At 42.4% G+C, this 17,680-nt stretch overlaps 1 protein-coding gene across 2 annotated transcripts in view; it reads left to right on the forward strand.

Annotated features, from left to right (window-relative positions):
• OSBPL10 (oxysterol binding protein like 10) overlaps positions 1-17,680 on the forward strand; it is a 213,455-nt gene that overhangs the window by 158,439 nt on the left and 37,336 nt on the right. For both annotated transcript variants that reach the window (XM_079794792.1, XM_079794793.1), the window contains one exon: positions 2,121-2,269. In XM_079794792.1, the coding sequence (XP_079650918.1) occupies positions 2,121-2,269 (149 nt within the window). The remainder of the gene's footprint in view (positions 1-2,120; positions 2,270-17,680) is intronic.

Genomic DNA, 17,680 nt, shown 5'->3' on the forward strand with positions numbered 1-17,680 from the left:
GTCATTTCTTATTTATTTTTAACTTTTAGGAGGTTGTAAAACACACTTTTTTAAAAAAAAATTATTATCTCTGAAAATCTTAATATTCATTCATTCACTCGGCACATACAGGGTATCCCAAAATATGTATGCACACTTTAACAGCTGATAGGTCAATTTTGAAAATGAAATGTATTTTAATAAACCTTGCCTTTATAATTATGCAAACTGTGTGTATACATTTGGGGGGGCACCCTGTATTAAGTGCACACCCTTTGCTAGATCATGTTGTAGGTTCTCGGAACTCACCCCTAATGCCTTCGCAGGCCAGACCAAATGATTTCCAGGGCCTTCTACGTTCCCTACCCCTGTTCTAGGGCCACAGCCATAACCAGGGGCGATACGTCCCTGCCTTCAAGTAACTGACCTAGGGAGGAGAGAACAACGCTAGTTAAATAAAAGAGCAGGGTGAGTCCAGATGGTGCTCAGTGCTGTGAAGACAGTAAACTCACGGATGTGACAGGGAGTGGCTTTACGTGCTGCTTTGGCCAGAAAGGTGACGGGGCTTTGCTGAGCAGATGACATTTAGGCAACCCCTGGATTTATGCAGGGCACCTCTCTCCCCCACATAGGCCTGGAGGGGTGGCACTCCGAGCAGAGGGAACAGCACACACAAAGGCTCTCGACTGGAATGAACTTGGCTCACTGAGGAGGGAAAAAATTATCAGCATGGCTTGAGGATAGAGAGCAACGCAGAGGGAATGAAATGAGGCCAGCAGTCTCACAAGGCAGGCGGTTTAGATTGTGTTTCATTTGCAGTGCGAAGCCACTTGAGGCTTTTAAGCAGCAGAATTATATGATACAACACTTGACATAAAGGAAAGATTTCTGCATAAAAATATGTTGGCTTGGATGATATTGAACACACTCAGATACAGGCATAAGCACGTGTACAGCCCTTGCAATGGCCTCTGTTACTGTGTTTTCATCAGCCAGACACCCTCCTGGTGTTAAAGTTTGGGATACCTGTAGTTTTGTGGGTTTTTTTTGAGTCACTCTAATGAAAAGGCCAGACATCTGACTGCTTTATGGATAGAACCTCTACGATGCTGAAAGGTTGAGTTCTAGTCTACACGAGGCGGTCTCCGCTTCAGCCAACCGTTTCTTCCTCACTTACCCCTACATTTACACTGAAAACAGAAGGTAGGTCAGCTGAGTTTGAGACCTACTCTCATTCTAATGGCAGAATTACTATTAAATGGTGTAAAAAACAAAACAAAACAAAACCACCTCTGGTTATTCCTGTCCCCAATTGTAAGCATGTACAAATATTCTGTAATAACATGTGACTCTTAAAAAGACATTCGAGTTAGAAAGCCTGTTTTGTCAAGGATTGGGAGAGGATTCGGAAATGCTCTGTTTACCAGATAGGTGCTTATAAAGTGTTTCTTGACAGAATGGAACGACTACATCTAAGCTGTGGCCATCATATCAAGTGACGTTCACACCACATTTTGAGCAGCCAGATTTTGATAAAATTTGATCTTTTATTTTTTATTGTGAACATTAAATTTTTGTTGTTGTTAAAAAAAGAAGAGAAACACCTTTAAGAAAATGACTCCTGCCTTGTCTGGGTGTTCAGTTGGTTGGAGCATCATCCTGTACACCAAGAGGTGGTGGGTTCGATTCCCAGATGGGGCACATACTTAAGTTGTGGCTTTGATCCTGGGTTGGGACACAAATGGGAGGCAAATGATCGATGTCTCTCTCTCTCACATTGATGTTTCTCGCTCCCCCATTCCTTTCCTCTCTCTCTAAAATCAATAAACATATCCTTGGGCAAGGTTTAAAAAAAATTATAGCTTTGGTAAAATGTCAATTGTTTGTGTTCAGGGCTGGGGAGAGAAACAGCCTGTGGTGATTCTGAGACTGCCATTATACAGAAGCGAGCTTATAAATAGACAATCTGAATCTACGCTTGGTACTCATTCAAAACAAGCTTCACTTAAATCCACCACAGTCCATTCAGGAGTGGGCCCATTTCAAGTCAGTCCCTGTGTACAGCCAGGTCGAAATATTTCTTGAGCTGTGAATGTTCAATTTGGAAAAATACTTGGCATCAATCTAGGTCTTTATTTCAGAAAACATCCTGGGATGGCCCGGGCCCAAGTCACATTCCACAGAGCAGCTGAAAAATGGGACATTTGGCTCTTTGCCATCCGCCAGTGCCAACATAACCTGGGCAATTTTACCCAACACTGCTGAAGATGAACAAGCCTTACAGCCAGAGGTAAGCGAGCAGCCCTCTCTCGGCACTCCGTGGCCTGTGTTATCGCTTGTTCAGAAATAGAGTAATTATACTTGTAACTTGCTCATCTCTTCGTTTTAAGAGGAGACAAATTTATAAAGCGAAATGTTGCCTGGAGAGACAAAAACCAGCCCTGCGCACGCACGCCTGGCACGTCTGTTCTCGTGTCTGGCAGCTGCCGTGGGTGAATTGTGAGCCTACCAATGAGGCATCTCCCCTTTTCATTGAAACGGGAGTCATTTTAACTTCAAGTTAAAATTCTCGCACGCCTATTAAAATGATGCCTGATGACATGATGGGAGCAGTTACAATATATTCTGTCACTCCCCCCGGATAATGGCTTCTTTGTGTGGTTCGTGCTGAAGATCCTGCCTCACATGCTCGACTCCCGCATGCTACAGACCCAGGCCAGGGTCCACGGGGCAGCGGCCGAGCCTCCTTCCCGGCGTGGCACTGCAGCCCAGGTCCAGGCTGCGGGGGACCCCTGCCCTGCCCGGTCAGGAGGAGCAGCCCCTGCAGATCTGAAAGACCGGCCAGGCTCTGACAGGCGTCATGGACCCCGTCACCTGCCCACACGACTCTCCTGACTCCCTGTGCCTCTCGGTGGCAGCTGGAAGCCAGGTGCCGTGGTTCCTTTTGTCAGTTTCACTTTGTATCAGGAGAGAATTTTTTGCTTTTTTCCTTTCTCTTTGGATGCTCGTGTCCTGTTGACATGATCCTGTGACCTGGGCCGAGACCCACTTTCACCATGTGTTAGAGGTTATTCTTCATTTTAATTGAAATCGCTTTAGTCTGAAAATTCTAGAACACTCACTGTTTTGTAAGGTTGAAAGGCCCAAGGCAGCTTCTTCAATCAAATGGTCTTGGTGATCAATTGAAATTGTTCTCCATGCTTCACATGATTGTATTCCGACAGCGTCCTGGTAGCTTAGCTCTTATGGAGGCGGGATCAACCTGCCTACAAATACTTCATCGCTGTCGATATGGTGCCTTTGCAGGGTAAGAAATGGGTAGGGATTATGGGATATTGAAAGGCATTGACCTCTCCCTGGATAATGAGTTTCAGGTCGAAAGCACTTACAGCTGATGTGTAGGCAAACTGGAAGGTAAGTTGGCAACTGGGTAAATTTTAGGAGCCCCACTGTTGTATTGCTCTTTGGAAATACTTGGGTGGGGTGGCCTTTGAGGATGGGGTGCTTTGCTGCTAAAAGAGTTGAAAAAATACAATTCCCTTTATTTTCTTGGAAAAGAACCTTTGGGGATTCACACCATAATAAACATATGTAAACTCTTGCTCTAGATAGACATTTATAGAGTGGAGAAGTAAATTATTAGACCTTAAGTAATAATTTTTATGCATTTATTTTTTAATTGTTACGAGAGGAAAGGAGAGGGAAAGAGAGATAGAAACGTCAGTGATGAGAAAGAATCATTGATTGGCTGCCTCCTGCATGCCCCCTACTGGGGATCGAGCCCACAACCCGGGCATGTGCCCTGACCAGAAATCAAACTGTGATCTCCTGGATCATAGGTCGATGCGCAACCATTGAGCCACGCGGGCCGGGCAAGCAATACTTTTTTTAGATCCTCCCTCTCAGCAGCATTCTCAGGCAAAACCTACTAAGCTTACTTATTCTGACTGGGGGTCTTCTTATTTTGTGACTCCTCCTTAGTGTTTCCTTTCTTTTCCCTGATGGTTCCTCCTCTGACCCTGAAGTTTGAGAGGCCAGGTCTATTCTTTTTACATAAAACTGTGGCCCACCAGTCAGTACCTTTGGCAAGAGATAGTATATAATTGTCCATGAGAAGTAACTAGCTCCCAACTTCAATTTAAAAAAAAAATACCCTGAACAAGAACTAGGGAGAGCCTTTTCCCCTTAAGTTAGGACCAAGTATTAATTTCTGGTTGTCATTTTTGCCCTTACTTCTGTTGTGAAAGCAAAGTGAGATATTGTTTGTTAGGATTTGATGGGGTGTAATGGGGTTTTGATGGTTTTCTGAGGAGGGAGAATTAGAGTTCTTTTGCAGACTCCCCTCATTTTTTCCAGTGACAATTCTGGGAGATGATTCTCACAATCCAAACAGCTAGTGCTGCCTGGACGATATTTTTATTTTAGGGGATTGTGCTTTGTTACATTTTTTTTAAGAGTTAAAGAAGCTAGCAATATCCACCCAATAGTTTTCCTGTCAGAAAAAGAAAAATATTTCCACTGCCTCCCTTTTGTGCAATTTGAAGAAATAACCCAAGAAGGAAGTGAAATTCCGAAAGGCTAAAACTTCTTTGTGAGAAGGTTCCTGAACCCTTTTGGCATTGAGAATATAGTTACTATGTGAGTGATCACTGGGAAACTAAGATTGTGGTTATTATGGTACTTTAGCTAATTACTCTTTTTGTTATTTATTATTTTGGTCATGGCAGATCATTAGGAATAATAATTAGAGATAAAAGATACCTCCCGTGTGTGTGTGTGTGTGTGTGTGTGTGTGTGTACGTGTACGTGTACGTGTACGTGTACTAGTATGTGTGTGTAATGCCACCAAGCAATAAACTCAATCCAATTCTCATTGGACACAGACTGGGTGTCCTCTCTGGAGACAGTGTCAGATCCCACAAAAGGTAAGGGCTCAGTCCTACAAGACTGCCCCTCCCCCACACACATACTTCAGATGCCAATCATAACTTCAGTGTCACCTGTGCTTCTGACCAGCCAACTATAGATCAGGGTTCCCATGACCCCTTCCTCCGGTTTGATTAATTTGCTGGATTGGCTCACAGAACTCAGAGAAGCATTTACCAGTTTATTAAGAAAGAATAGCCCTAGCCTGTTTGGCTCAGTGGATAGAGCATCAGCCTGCGGACTGAAGAGTCACGGGTTCGATTCCAGTCAAGGGCACGTGCCTGGGTTGCGGGCTCGATCCCTCGTAGGGGGTGTGCAGGAGGCAGCCAATCAATGATTCTCTCTCATCATTGATGTTTCTAGCTCTCCCTTTCCCTTCCTCTCTGAAATCAATAAAGATATTTTTTTAAAAGGATATAATTCAGGAAAAGATGGAAGAGATGCATAGGGCAAGGTGTGGGGCAAGGATGTGGGGCACCAGTCACCAAGGATTCCATGTGTTCACCAACCCAGAAGCTCTGAGCCCTGTTCTTTGGGAGGGGGAGGGGAGTTGGAGGCTTCATTACAGAGGAATGGTTGATTAAATTATTGGCCTTTAGTGGCTGAACTCAGTCTCCAGCCTTTCTCCCTTCTTTGGAGGTCAGCCATTTTCATCCTTAGGTCACCTAGGGGCTTTCCCAAAGTTACCTCAATAACATACCAAAAGATACCTTTATCTCTCTCATCTTTTAGGAAATTCCATTGGTTTTTGGAGCTCTCTGCCAGGAAAGCAAACAAAGACCAAATATATATATATATTTAAATTATAAAGTCGCACTCCCCTCCTCTGGGTCTGGCTTACCATAAAATAACTTACAGGTGTTTGGAAAATTAATGCATTTTCAAGATTAGTCTGTTTTTAATTCCCAGCAGAATAAAACTCAAAGACCAGTGTGTATTTAATGCATGAGTTAGAACTGTGGTTGGCTCTATTATCAAATGCAGTGATCTTAAAATTTCATTCTGCTGGGGCTAGCACTAACTCAATGTAAAAATGAAATATTCTTCCATAATGAAATGAGTCAGGATCTTAGTAGAAAATTTTTCAACTCTTTCAACACCGTTTGAAAATTTGTTTAGACAGAAAAAAAAGGTTTTTGTTCGCTTTCTTTGTTGAAGAATGCCTTGTTTCAGGACAGGAAGGGCTGTGATTGGGGAGATACCGAGGATGAGGTCTCTTCTAGTATTGGAACCTCATTCCACCCTCCTGATAGGAAACCTAACAGGTCCAGGTCTCAAACTTGCTTACAGCTAGGTTACTAAATGCATGACAGGTCTCATAAGTGCATCTGTGTGAGATGAAGACCCACCCAGTTCTCCTGCTGGTGCCGCTGGCAGGCAAGGTCGTGGAGATGTGCGTGTTTAGAGGCCGTGGCAGTGGCCAGACTCGCTGTTCTAGGATCTTGGTCCCACCTGCATTGTCAGAGGAAGCTGCTGTGGTGGCGGCTGCTTCCTGACATTTGGCTCATGGCTCCTACAAAGGTGTGTCCTTGAATCAAAGAGTCTAAGGAGGACTTCTCCTCCAGATCTCTCAGTGATTCCATAAGCACCTAATTCCCATATCAAGTCCCTTTCTGATAGAAATACCTGGAGTGGTTTCTGTTCCCTGTACTGGACCATAACTGGTTGTTGGGCTGTTGGATTAGGAAAGCAGAGGACCGGCCACATGGAGACAATCCTGAATGACAGAGCTCACATGTGGCCATGTAGACCCAGCCTTCCGGAAGATGAATCTGAGGGACAAAAACCTTAATTTTTCTTAAAGTTCAGGTTTATTGAGGTGTAATTCACAAATATTAAAATTTACGCTTTTCTTTTTAAAAAATATTTTAAAATTGATTTTAGAGAGAGCAGAAGGAAGAGGGAGAGATTGAAATATGTACACGCCCCCCTACTGGGAAATTTGCCCTTGTAAAATGTAATTTTACCACTTTTAACAAATCAAAGTCTAGAACAGTTCTATCACTTTCCAAAATTCCCTTGTGTTCCTTTATAGTTAACTCCTCCGCCTAGCCCCTGGAAATCGCTCATGTGTTATATTCATACAGTTTTGCCTTTTCCAGAATGTCATGTAAAGGAAACCATACAGCAGGTGTCCTCAAACTACGACCCGCGGGCCACATGTGGATGTTTTTCCGTGTTGTTGTTTTTTTACTTCAAAATAAGATATGTGCAGTGTGCATAGGAATTTGTTCATAGTTTTTTTTAAACTATAGTCCGGCCCTCCAACGGTCTGAGGGACAGTGAACTGGCCCCCTGTTTAAAAAGTTTGAGGACCCCGCCATACAGTATCTAGTCTTTTGAGTCTGGCTTATTTCATTTAGCATCACACCTTTGAGATGCATCCATGTTGTTATGTTCATCAGTAGTCCATGCTTTCATATTGCTGAGGAGTATCCATCGGCTCCAGAGTTGGTTTATCCACTCACCAGTTGAAGAATATTTGTTAAACTTTAAAAACTGCCTCAAGTCCCCCAGCGATGAAATAGAAAAAGAGGAGCATTTAAAAATAACGTGGTGTTAATCATTTGAGGCAATTATTTGGTGCCTAGGCTGGCCCGAAGGGGAGACGGATAATCAGTACTGTTAATCCCTCCACTGAAGCCCCTGAGCGGCACCTGGGTTTTACGCCTGTGCCTAGAGGTTGCTCTAAGCGCCCTGGGGTGGTGATTTCATTAGAAGCTTCCCTGGTTAATTATCTGAATTGCAGCAGCAATAATGCCATCAAGAGACCACACACAACTACACCCCCAACCCTCCGTCCCCCCCAGTCTAGCAGGGTTAGCAAGACATCTTATGATATCCTAAAGTACTGACAACTAGATCAGCACATAAATTAGACACATGGGGTTTGGTTGAATTCCCAAGTAAGCATGTCAGAATCTCTCCCTTCCCCAAGGTAGGGAAATGGTTTTGTGAATAAAGGAAGGACACAGATATAAAAGATTGGGCTGAATTTTGCCCCAGGAAGAATTTTCATGTCCTTGGTTGAATTGTCATCTTAGCACCGAGCTTTTGAACTCTACGTAACATGTGGAGCTGCCATTGTGAGGTCCTCAGAGATACAAGTTGAAGCCTGGTCAGTGTAATCCCCTCGACCCATTATCATCTCTCTGTTCTTCATCTCCATGATACATAAATGTGTAGGCAAATGTTGATTAAGGGTATAAGGCATGGTGATAGATTTTTGAAATAAGGTAATATGCTGTTTTGATCCTTTGGGTAACTCTTTTAACACAAATTTTCTATCTTAAAGGTTTGTTCAAAATATTTGACGCATGTTTATTTGTTGTCAACTGTTTGACCAAGAAGTGAGATAGCGGTCACTGACTGATAATGGTTGAAAATCACTTGATTGAATTCTGTGATAACCCCACGGAGTTTAATTCCAAATGGTTGCTATGCAGGACATGTTGGTCACATTTAGAATTTGTTACATGTAAGTGAGAGTTTGATATCATTGCCCCTGCCCACCCCACTCCCCACCCTGTTGTCAGATAGTTTGGTTGCATCTCCTTCTCAAATCCTGGAGAACAGACTTTTTATCTCTTTGAATCATAACTTTTTTTTTTTTTAATTATCTTTATTGGTGAAAGTATTACAGATGTTGCCTTTGTTTGCATGTTTTTTTCCCCCTATTGACCCTCCTCCACTTGTACCTGCCCCTCTCAGGCCTTCACCACTCTATAGTCTGTGTCTATGGGTTATGCATATAAGTTTCCTGGTTAATAATTCCCCTCCCACCTCTCCACCCTGTCCCTCTGCAATTCGTCAGTCTCTTCCATGCTTCTATGTTTCTGGTTCTATTTTATTCATCAGTTTATTTTGTTCATTAGATTCCACATATGAATGAATCATAGCTTTTGAATCACAAAATCTTAGAAGAGTCTTTAGAGGTCAAATGGCCACTCCCCAAACTGGAGTGGCTGACTTGCTAGAACTGTCAGTGTTGGAGACAAGATTGATATCTGGACTTTCTGCCAAGCAGTGCCCTTTCCTATATATTTTACTATTTCCTATACCAGATAGGACTCTCTCAGCTGCAAATAAGAGAGCCCAACAATTAGTAGCTCAAGCAAATTAATTTTCTCACAGAATAGGAATTCTGCCATAAGTGGTTCCAGGTTTAGTATAACATCTCGTGATGGCCTCAAAGATACAGACTTCTGGAAAATAGTAGGGAGATTCCTCAAAAAAATTAAAAATGGAAATACCATATAATCCAGGAGTCCTACTTTTGTGTATTTATCCAAAAGAAATAAAAATAGGCTCTTGAAGAGATATTTGCTCTACAATGTTCATTGTAGCATTATTCATAAGTGCCAAGAGGTGGAAACACTCTAAATGACCACCAGTGGATGAAAGGCTAAGGAAAATGTGGCAAACACATCCGATGGATTATTATTCAGACTTTTGAAAGAAGGAAGTTGTGTCATATGCTGCAATGTGGACAGACCTTGAGAAGATTGTGCTAAGTGAAACAAGTCAGTCACAGAAGGACAAATACTGCATGACTCCACTTACATGAGGTGTCTGAAGTAGTCAGACTCATAGAAACAATTCAGATGTTGCAGCCTTAACCTGCAATGTGACTGTATCTAGGAGATAGGGTCTTTAGGTGGCAATTAAGGTTAAATGAGGTCATAGAGTGGAGCCCTAATCTGATAGAGCTATCCTATATAATAAAAGGCTAATATGCAAATCGACTGAACGGTGGAACTACCGGTTGCTGTGACGCACACTGACCCCCATGGGGCAGACGCTCAATGCAGGAGCTGCCCCCTGGTGGTCAGTGTGCTCCCACAGGGGGAGCGCTGCTCAACCAGAAGTCAGGCTCATGGCTGGTGAGCCAGCTGCGATGGCAGGAGCCTCTCCTGGCTTTGTGGCAGTGCTAAGGATGTTAGGCCCACTCCCCTCTAGTAGCCTTATAAGAGAAAGAGATTCCCTCCTCTCTGTGCTCTGGGTTTAAATCATCTAGTCTCTGGTATTTTGTTATGGCAGCACTCAGCTTATTAACTCCATGCATATTTCACAATAGTTAAACAGCAGGTTCTCAAAATAAGGTCATCGTGTTTAACATTGTTTTGTTAGAACATTGATGAGATGCTGTAGGAATTTCAGTCTTGTTTATAACAATCCAGGCATCCTCAAACTACGGCCCATGGGCCACATGCGGGTGTTTTTGCCATTTTGTTTTTTTTACTTCAAAATAAGATATGTGCAGTGTGCACAGGAATTTGTTCATAGTTGTTTTTAAACTATAGTCCGGCCCTCCAACGGTCAGAGGGACAGTGAACTGGCCCCCTATTTAAAAAGTTTGAGGACCCCTGAATTAGCCTGGGGTACAATTGGTTTTGTGATATGTACTTTCTGTTAAAGTCACAGAACCTATCAAGGATGTTAAGAGAGGACTTACTGTAATTATGTTGTATGTCTTAAGATTGGAAGCAGGATAAATGGCTTTCAGCCAAGGGATGGTTCCAGGTTAGTGTGCCAAGACCATGTAGGGCTTGGTGGTATGTGATGCAGGCCTACCTGAAGCCTGTAGCACTAGATGACCACCTGTGAGATGACATGGAATAGGAAGACATGTTTCTATGGTACTCTAGTGGGCTGTAACTGTTGTGCCTTCCATGACTGGAGCTCCTTTCTGTCTTGCAAAACACTTTTCTGCCCTTCTTTCTTTTGTTAACAAATGAACAACAAGAATAACCATTTCACACAAACATAAGCCTGTGTACATTTTTCTTCCTTTTTTAAAATATATTTTTACTAGAGGCCCAGTGCATGAAATTTGTGCACTGGGGGGAGGGGGGCCTCTCTCAGCCTGGCCTGCACCCTCTCACAGTCCGGGAGCTCTTGGGGGATGTCCTTCTGACGGCTTAGGCCCGCTCCCCTCAGTCAGACATCCTTAGCTCTGCCGCGAAGGCAGGAGTGGCTCTCGCCACTCGCCAGTTGTGAGGCCGGCTTCTGGCTGAGCAGCACTCCCCCTGTGGGAGCGCACTGACCACCAGGGGGCAGCTCCTGTGTTGAGTGTCTGCCCCCTGGTGGTCAGTGTGCATCATAGCAACCGGTCGTTCTGCCGTTTGGTCAATTTGCATATTAGCCTTTTATTATATAGGATTGATTTCAGAGAGGAAGGAAGAGGGAGAGAGAGAGAAACATTAACGATGAGAGAGAATCATTGATTGGCTGCCCCCTGCACACCTCACACTGGGGACCGAGCCCACAACCCAGGCATGTGCCCTTGACCAAAATTGAACCCGGGACCCTTCAGTTCACAGGCCAACACTTTATCTACTGAGCCAAACCAGCTAGGGTCCTGGGTGCATTTTTTAAGGGCTTCTTGAACTTAGTTTTTGCCAGCACTCATGAGTACAAGGCGTAATAGTGTAATTTCCTATGCTACTTGGGGGATTCATTTCACTTTATATTCTTCCTCTATCCCCTTTCCCTTCCTCTTCCTCTTTTTTCCTTTACCTGGGTGATAACAAGGTTTTATTTTCTTGGCTGGGTGTTGCCTTTATAAGAGAAGTGGAATATAGTGGAAGATCCCAAATCATATTTTCTCAGGGGTCAGTAGGGTATCTCGGGGCTCTTAAAGGATTTCAACACTGAAATAAGCGAGACTTTGGGGGTAGCCTTAGGAGGGGGTCACCAGTTGCTTGCCATCTCTCCCCTCCCCCCAGGCCAGTGTGGCTTTGTGACATAAACACTCTCCAGAGTGTTAGGGAGGGAGCCACCTCAGAGTTGCCATTTGTGAGCTGGAGCCATATGAAAAAAATCAGCACCAAGTGCTATAATCTCTTCTCTCCTGCAGCCGTACCCAAAGGATTAAGCGCTTTGAAACTGGTGAATGAAAAGGGCTTGACACACTGCAGTGTTTAGTATGGGTTGGCCCTCCTCCTCCTCTTCTCTTTGCCTTCCTCTCATTCCTGTTACCGCCAAGGGAGGAAGTCAGATCTGAACCCGAGGTGAAGCGTCCAAGAGATGGTAGCGATGTGGTATGATACTTTTTAGTATTCTGTTGTTTTGGGTGTTAATTCTCATCCTATAAATCTATCCTCAGATTTTACAACCCCCTCTGCTTCCCCGCCTTGCTTGCCTAGTCCCATGAAATTCTCCCAGTATAAATGAGCCTTTCACCATCTGCCTGGCTTATATTTTTATTTGCTCATGATGAATAACTATTCTCAAGGTGATTTATATGCTGCCTTGGATGACGTTCACTTTCCTAAGATGGAAAGTCAACGCTCAGAGATTTATGGTCTTGGGGAAAGAATGTTGCTGAAGAAAACAGGAAAATCTTTCTCACATACACAGTACTTTGGGCTCTGCCTGAATTAATCAATGAGTTCCCGTATCCCTTTTGCAATTTGAATTGAGTTGTAGATGGATTAGGTGCTGTGCAGGGCAGGGGCTTACCGAGTACTAAATCATAATTGTAAATTTTAAAAATTTTGGTCACACCATGATAGGTGTGAGCAACTAGGCAGCATATTAGACTGTGTGTGTGGGAATGAAGCAGAGCCAGACGACGACAGAGAGCTGCAGAATTGTCCTGTTAGTGATTTGGCCAGCAGCTATGTGGCTGTCCGTCCTGTCCCCCCTCACCCCTGGACCATAGCTGTCCTTGGCCCCTGCAGATAGATTTAGGGCAACAAGGGCCAAGTGAAGTGGGTGGACTCTGTGAGGTGACAAATGTGGTCAGGTGTCATGTGATACCCTATCACCACCATCTTGTTCTCCGTCATTCATTGTTCACAGCCAACTAAGTGGACACTGGATTTTCCTTATGTTGCATGCGGCTCTCTCTATGGGGTACGATAATCTCAGCAAATGGCCTCATCGTGAATTAGTGTAAGAAGAGTGGTGGAAATACAGTCCCATGGAGGAAAGAGAAACCATAACTTTTTGGAAATGAAATGAAACATCCTTGAGAATAGTGTATCAATCCTTAAAACCATAGAAGTGGTCTTCAGATTGCCCCAAATCTTTATTTACATTTGACTTGATTCCATCAGAATTTCTTTCCTTTAAAAAGAATAAGATCTGTGTGTACCTATTTTGTTATTATTTTAAAGTTAATATTACAAGAATATCGAATCTCAACTCCTTACAGTGAATGTGTAGTATTTAACCCGCATTAAGAGTTTCGAAGAGCTTTGTGGGTTATAATCTGGAAATGGACCTACTCCATGAATGACATTATTCGGAAAATGTGTTTCATATTTCAAATATCTTCTTTTCAGTGGCTCCTGTACTAAAATGCAGCGCCAACTTGTAGTCTGGCTTCAAAGAGAAATATATTCCGTAATTCAGGGAGAAAATGCCTCCTTTGGGGATTGTGAGGGTTTCGCATAGTAGACTGATGCCGATTTTATAGACTGAGGAAAGAAATGGAAGCAAGAGAAAGGGACTACGCTTATGTTTACATGCCTTTTAAAAATTCCATTATGATGACATCTTAGAGCGAAAAACTTTATTTAGCATGGGATTTTGTATAGACATGCCCATGCTGACTAAATGCCCGCCTGTTTTAGATATTGCTCTGTGGGATCAGTGGTTCTTAACCAGGTGAGTGGAGCTCCTGTGCCCAGAAGTGAGAGGTAGATGTTACCACGGTCACTTCCTGAGCCTTACCAGAAAGCCTTTCTAAACCTCAGCGTGCCCACCTCACAAAAGCAGGCTTTTTGTTTATATCGTTTCAGAACACAGGTTCCTTGAAGGAAGCTGTCGGTAGAACATAAGATACAAAATAAAAAAGTCAGTGAGAGGTCTTGTTTTAGATCATTGGGCTGTTGAGATGAGTAATGATGTTTTTCAAAGCCGCAGGGTATTTGGGAGAGGTGCAATTAAATGAGTGCACTTCTAGGATCATGGGATGAAGCTAGCCTTCTCTTCTCTGGAGCCCTTTGGTGTAGAGCAGAGGCCAGTTTAACTTGTCCCTCGATAGGGAGGGGATTAGCATGATGTCTCTGTAGAGTCCCTGCTCTGGAGGCTGACAGAGCAGTTGAACCCAAGCTCTTTCACTTGGTGTGACAGTGTGGACATGTGAGTTATCAGTGGTAACGACCATAGTAACTCCCTGTTGGAAATGTTATGAGAATTAGATGAGATCAGATATTTTTAGTGTTCAGCTCAGTATCTGGCACATAGTAAGTACTCAATAGTAAGTCAGTCTTTATTCCAATTTTCTTTGATCTACCTATTCTGTTCCTGTTGGTAGGATTGAAGTATATTGAAAAATCCTGAAGAGCATTTGTTTTTATGCTATTCTGGGTTCCTGATGGAGATTCATTTCTTTTTTTGTTAGTCTTCCAAAAGAGTAGTGTGGGTATAAACGATGACAGGTATATTTTTTGGTATGATTTACAAAGGACTTTCATTAATAACTTATTCAAATTAGGTTTCTGCAGATGTAGCTAAATAACCATCAAGGCAGTTTTATTGCTGCTGTCTTACCTGGGTTCTCTCTCAGGGAGTCCTAAAAATCAGCCAACTGAGTTGGCAGTGTGGCCCCATGCCATTGGGCATCTGTAAGGTGGGTTGCCCAAGTGGGCTGATTTTCACAGCATACCCCAGGTTTGTCCACAAGAGGAAGTCTATGTAAAGAAACATAGGAAGTGTAGGTAGGCTGTATTAGTTTTCTATTGCTGCTGTAACAAATTGCCACAAATTTAACATCTTAAAAGAGCATAAACTTATGATTCTGCAGTTCTGGAGGTTAGAAGTCTGACGCAGGTCTCAGTGGACTAAAGTCAAGGTGTTGGCAGGGCTATATTCCTTTCTGGAGACGCTCGGAGAAACTCTGTTTCCTTGGCTTTTCTAGCTTCTAGAGGCGGCCTGCATTACTTCGCCCTGTCTTCAGGCTCAAGAACATTGCTTCTCTTTGACCCTGCTTTCCATAGTCATCTCCTTCTGGCTTCCCTCTTCTGCCTCCCTCTTGTAATGATTCTTGTGGTTACATTGGGAACACTGAGATATTTGAGGATAATCTCCCTACTTTAAGATCTGCTGATGAGCAATCTTAATTCTCCACTGCCACATAACCTAACATAGTCACTGTCCTGGGGATGAGGACTTGGACAGCTTTAGGCCATTGTTCAGCCTGCCACAGCAGGTGAGGAGGTTGGCAGTCACCAAATACATTAGATGTACCATGGAAATAAAACTGGGATTGACCTCTGGCTTAAAAATAGAGGAAATCATTTAATTGCTCCCTTTGAGGAAAGCAGTCAGCTCAGCTGGATGCGTTATTGGGAGCAAGTAACTGGCTTTGCTTTTTGAACACAGTGAAACTTTTCACACTCGCTTTTCCCAGTCTGCCACTGCTCCCCATTGCTTCATGCCCCCCCACCCCCACCTCCCAAGAGCCTCAGAATTAAACCAGACGTGAAACCATGAAGTCATTTTTGACAGTTCATAGATTTAGTAACTTGGTAATGGGAGGAGAAAGACTTTAAAAATTATTGTGAAACAACATAATTGTTGCATTAAAAATACAGCATAGGTGTTTAGGAAGTCAGAAGTGAAAGTCCACCATTTCAACTCTTCATTCTGATGTTACTGCCTACAAGGGCAGTGTGTCTCTTCTGGGGAGTTTATTTGCACAGAAAAAAATATATATATTCTTTAAAAATTTTTATAGCAATGGAATCACACTACAGATAATGTATTTAGAACGTGGCTTTTTAATTTTTAAGTGTGTCTTAGATATCTTTCCATGTCAGTTTTTAGAGATCATTTGCATTCCTTTTAATAGTTACAAAGCATTCAACTCTATGAATATCTGATAATTCATGGAGTCATATACCTTAACTAATTTAACCAATAATTTATTTAACCAGGTTGTCCAGTTTTTCTTTTAGAAATGGTACTCTACACAGTTACGCAAATATATTTTACACAGTGGAATTTAAGTGGAATGTAGTTGACAAGAGCGGAAATTTAAAATTTTGCTAAGTGTAGCCAAATTGCCTCCAAGATTGAGCCAAATTTATACTCCCACAGCAGTGTGTGAGGGCTGCTATTCCCATTGGGAATGGCTACCGCATTCCTATTTTCTCTCCAGCTTTTTTTTTTTAAAGAAGAAAAATGGCATCTCATTTTAATTTCTATTTTTTAAATTGTGAATGAAGTTTAGAATGTTTCACATATTTATTGCCACTTGTATTTCTCTTGTTTTTAATGTCTTGTTTATAGCCTTTGCTCATTTTCCAATTCATTGGACTTTTAAAATTACTGTTTTATAAGAATTTTTTTATATTAAGCCAATTAGTTCGTCATGATGTGGGGCACTGTTTTGTCCATTTCTTGGCTGCACTTTTAGAGGTAAGAAGAAATAATGGACAACAATTACAGTTACAGTTACCACTGCAACATCTTTTCCCATTAAGGATCTTTTCATTTAAATAGGATTGAGTGTCAGATTCCACTTACTGGTACATCCTTTCATCAAAATGTAGCATTAGTTTCAAATGAGGTTCCAGGATTTCGTCTGTTGCTGTCTAGGACCACCCAGTGGGGCGAGCCACCCTGTGTTGCTCTGTGTTTGTACGAAGCTGGCTGTTCTGTAGGGAGGTACAGCGGCTATGGGAATGTACACGAGCTGAATGGTATCTACTTACCCTTCCCGGAAACATCATCTCGCAAGAATCACACAGTCCTCTCATTACGAGCCTTGCCTCTGTGGAGCGCTTGTTTCCCCTGCCCTCACCCTCTCCCTCCTCTTAGTTCTTGCTCTGAAGCAGATGTGTGGGGACTCACTCTATGGCGGTTCTGTCCTGGTCCCTTTGTCTCCATCCAGTGTGTGATGATGTTGGTTTTTAAGGCAGTTTTATGCAGGTTTTTTAAATTTTTATTATTTTTTTAATTAAGGTATTATATGTGTACATATCTTACCATTGCCCCCCTACCCCACTCCCATACATGCCCTCACCCCCCAGTGTTTTGCGTCCATTGGTTATGCTTATATGCATGCATACAAGTCCTTCGGTTGATCTCTTATCTCCCCCACCTCTCCCTAACCTTCCAGCTGTAATTTGACAGTCTGTTTGATGCTTTACTGCCTCTGCATCTATCTTTTTGTTCATCAGTTTATAAGGTTCTTTATTATCCACAAATGAGTGAGATCATGTGGTATTTTTCTTTCATTGACTGGCTTATTTCACTTATCGTAAGGCTCTCCAATTCCATCCAGGTTGCTGCAAATGATGAGAATTCTTTCTTTTTTATGGCAGCATAGTATTCCATTGTGTAGATGTACCATAGTTTTCTGATCCAGTCATCTGTTGACGGGCACCTAGGCTGTTTCCAAATCTTAGCTATTGTAAATTGTGCTGCTATTAACATAGAGGTGCATATATCCTTTCTGATTGGTGTTTCCAGTTTCTTAGGATATATTCCTAGGAGTGGGATTACTGGGTCAAATGAAAGTTCCATTTTCAGTTTTTTGAGGAAACTCCATACTGTTTTCCACAGCGGCTGCACCAGTCTTTTATGCAGTTTTTTTAGATCAAGTTGACAAAACAAAAACAAAAACAAAAAAAACAAACAACAAAAAACCTACTCGAAACAAAAACCAATACTTTTAATTCTCAAAAAATGAAGCACTTAATGTCAAAAGTTAAATGTCAGAAGTGGGTTTTTTTTTTAGTTCTAAAGACACTAGATTATGAATGGCATAATAAAGTATGCAGTTAAATATTAATTTCAGATCTAGTATTACATCGCA

This window comes from Cnephaeus nilssonii, assembly GCF_951640355.1.
Source record: "Cnephaeus nilssonii genome assembly, chromosome: 17".
Taxonomy (NCBI): Eukaryota; Metazoa; Chordata; class Mammalia; order Chiroptera; family Vespertilionidae; genus Cnephaeus; species Cnephaeus nilssonii.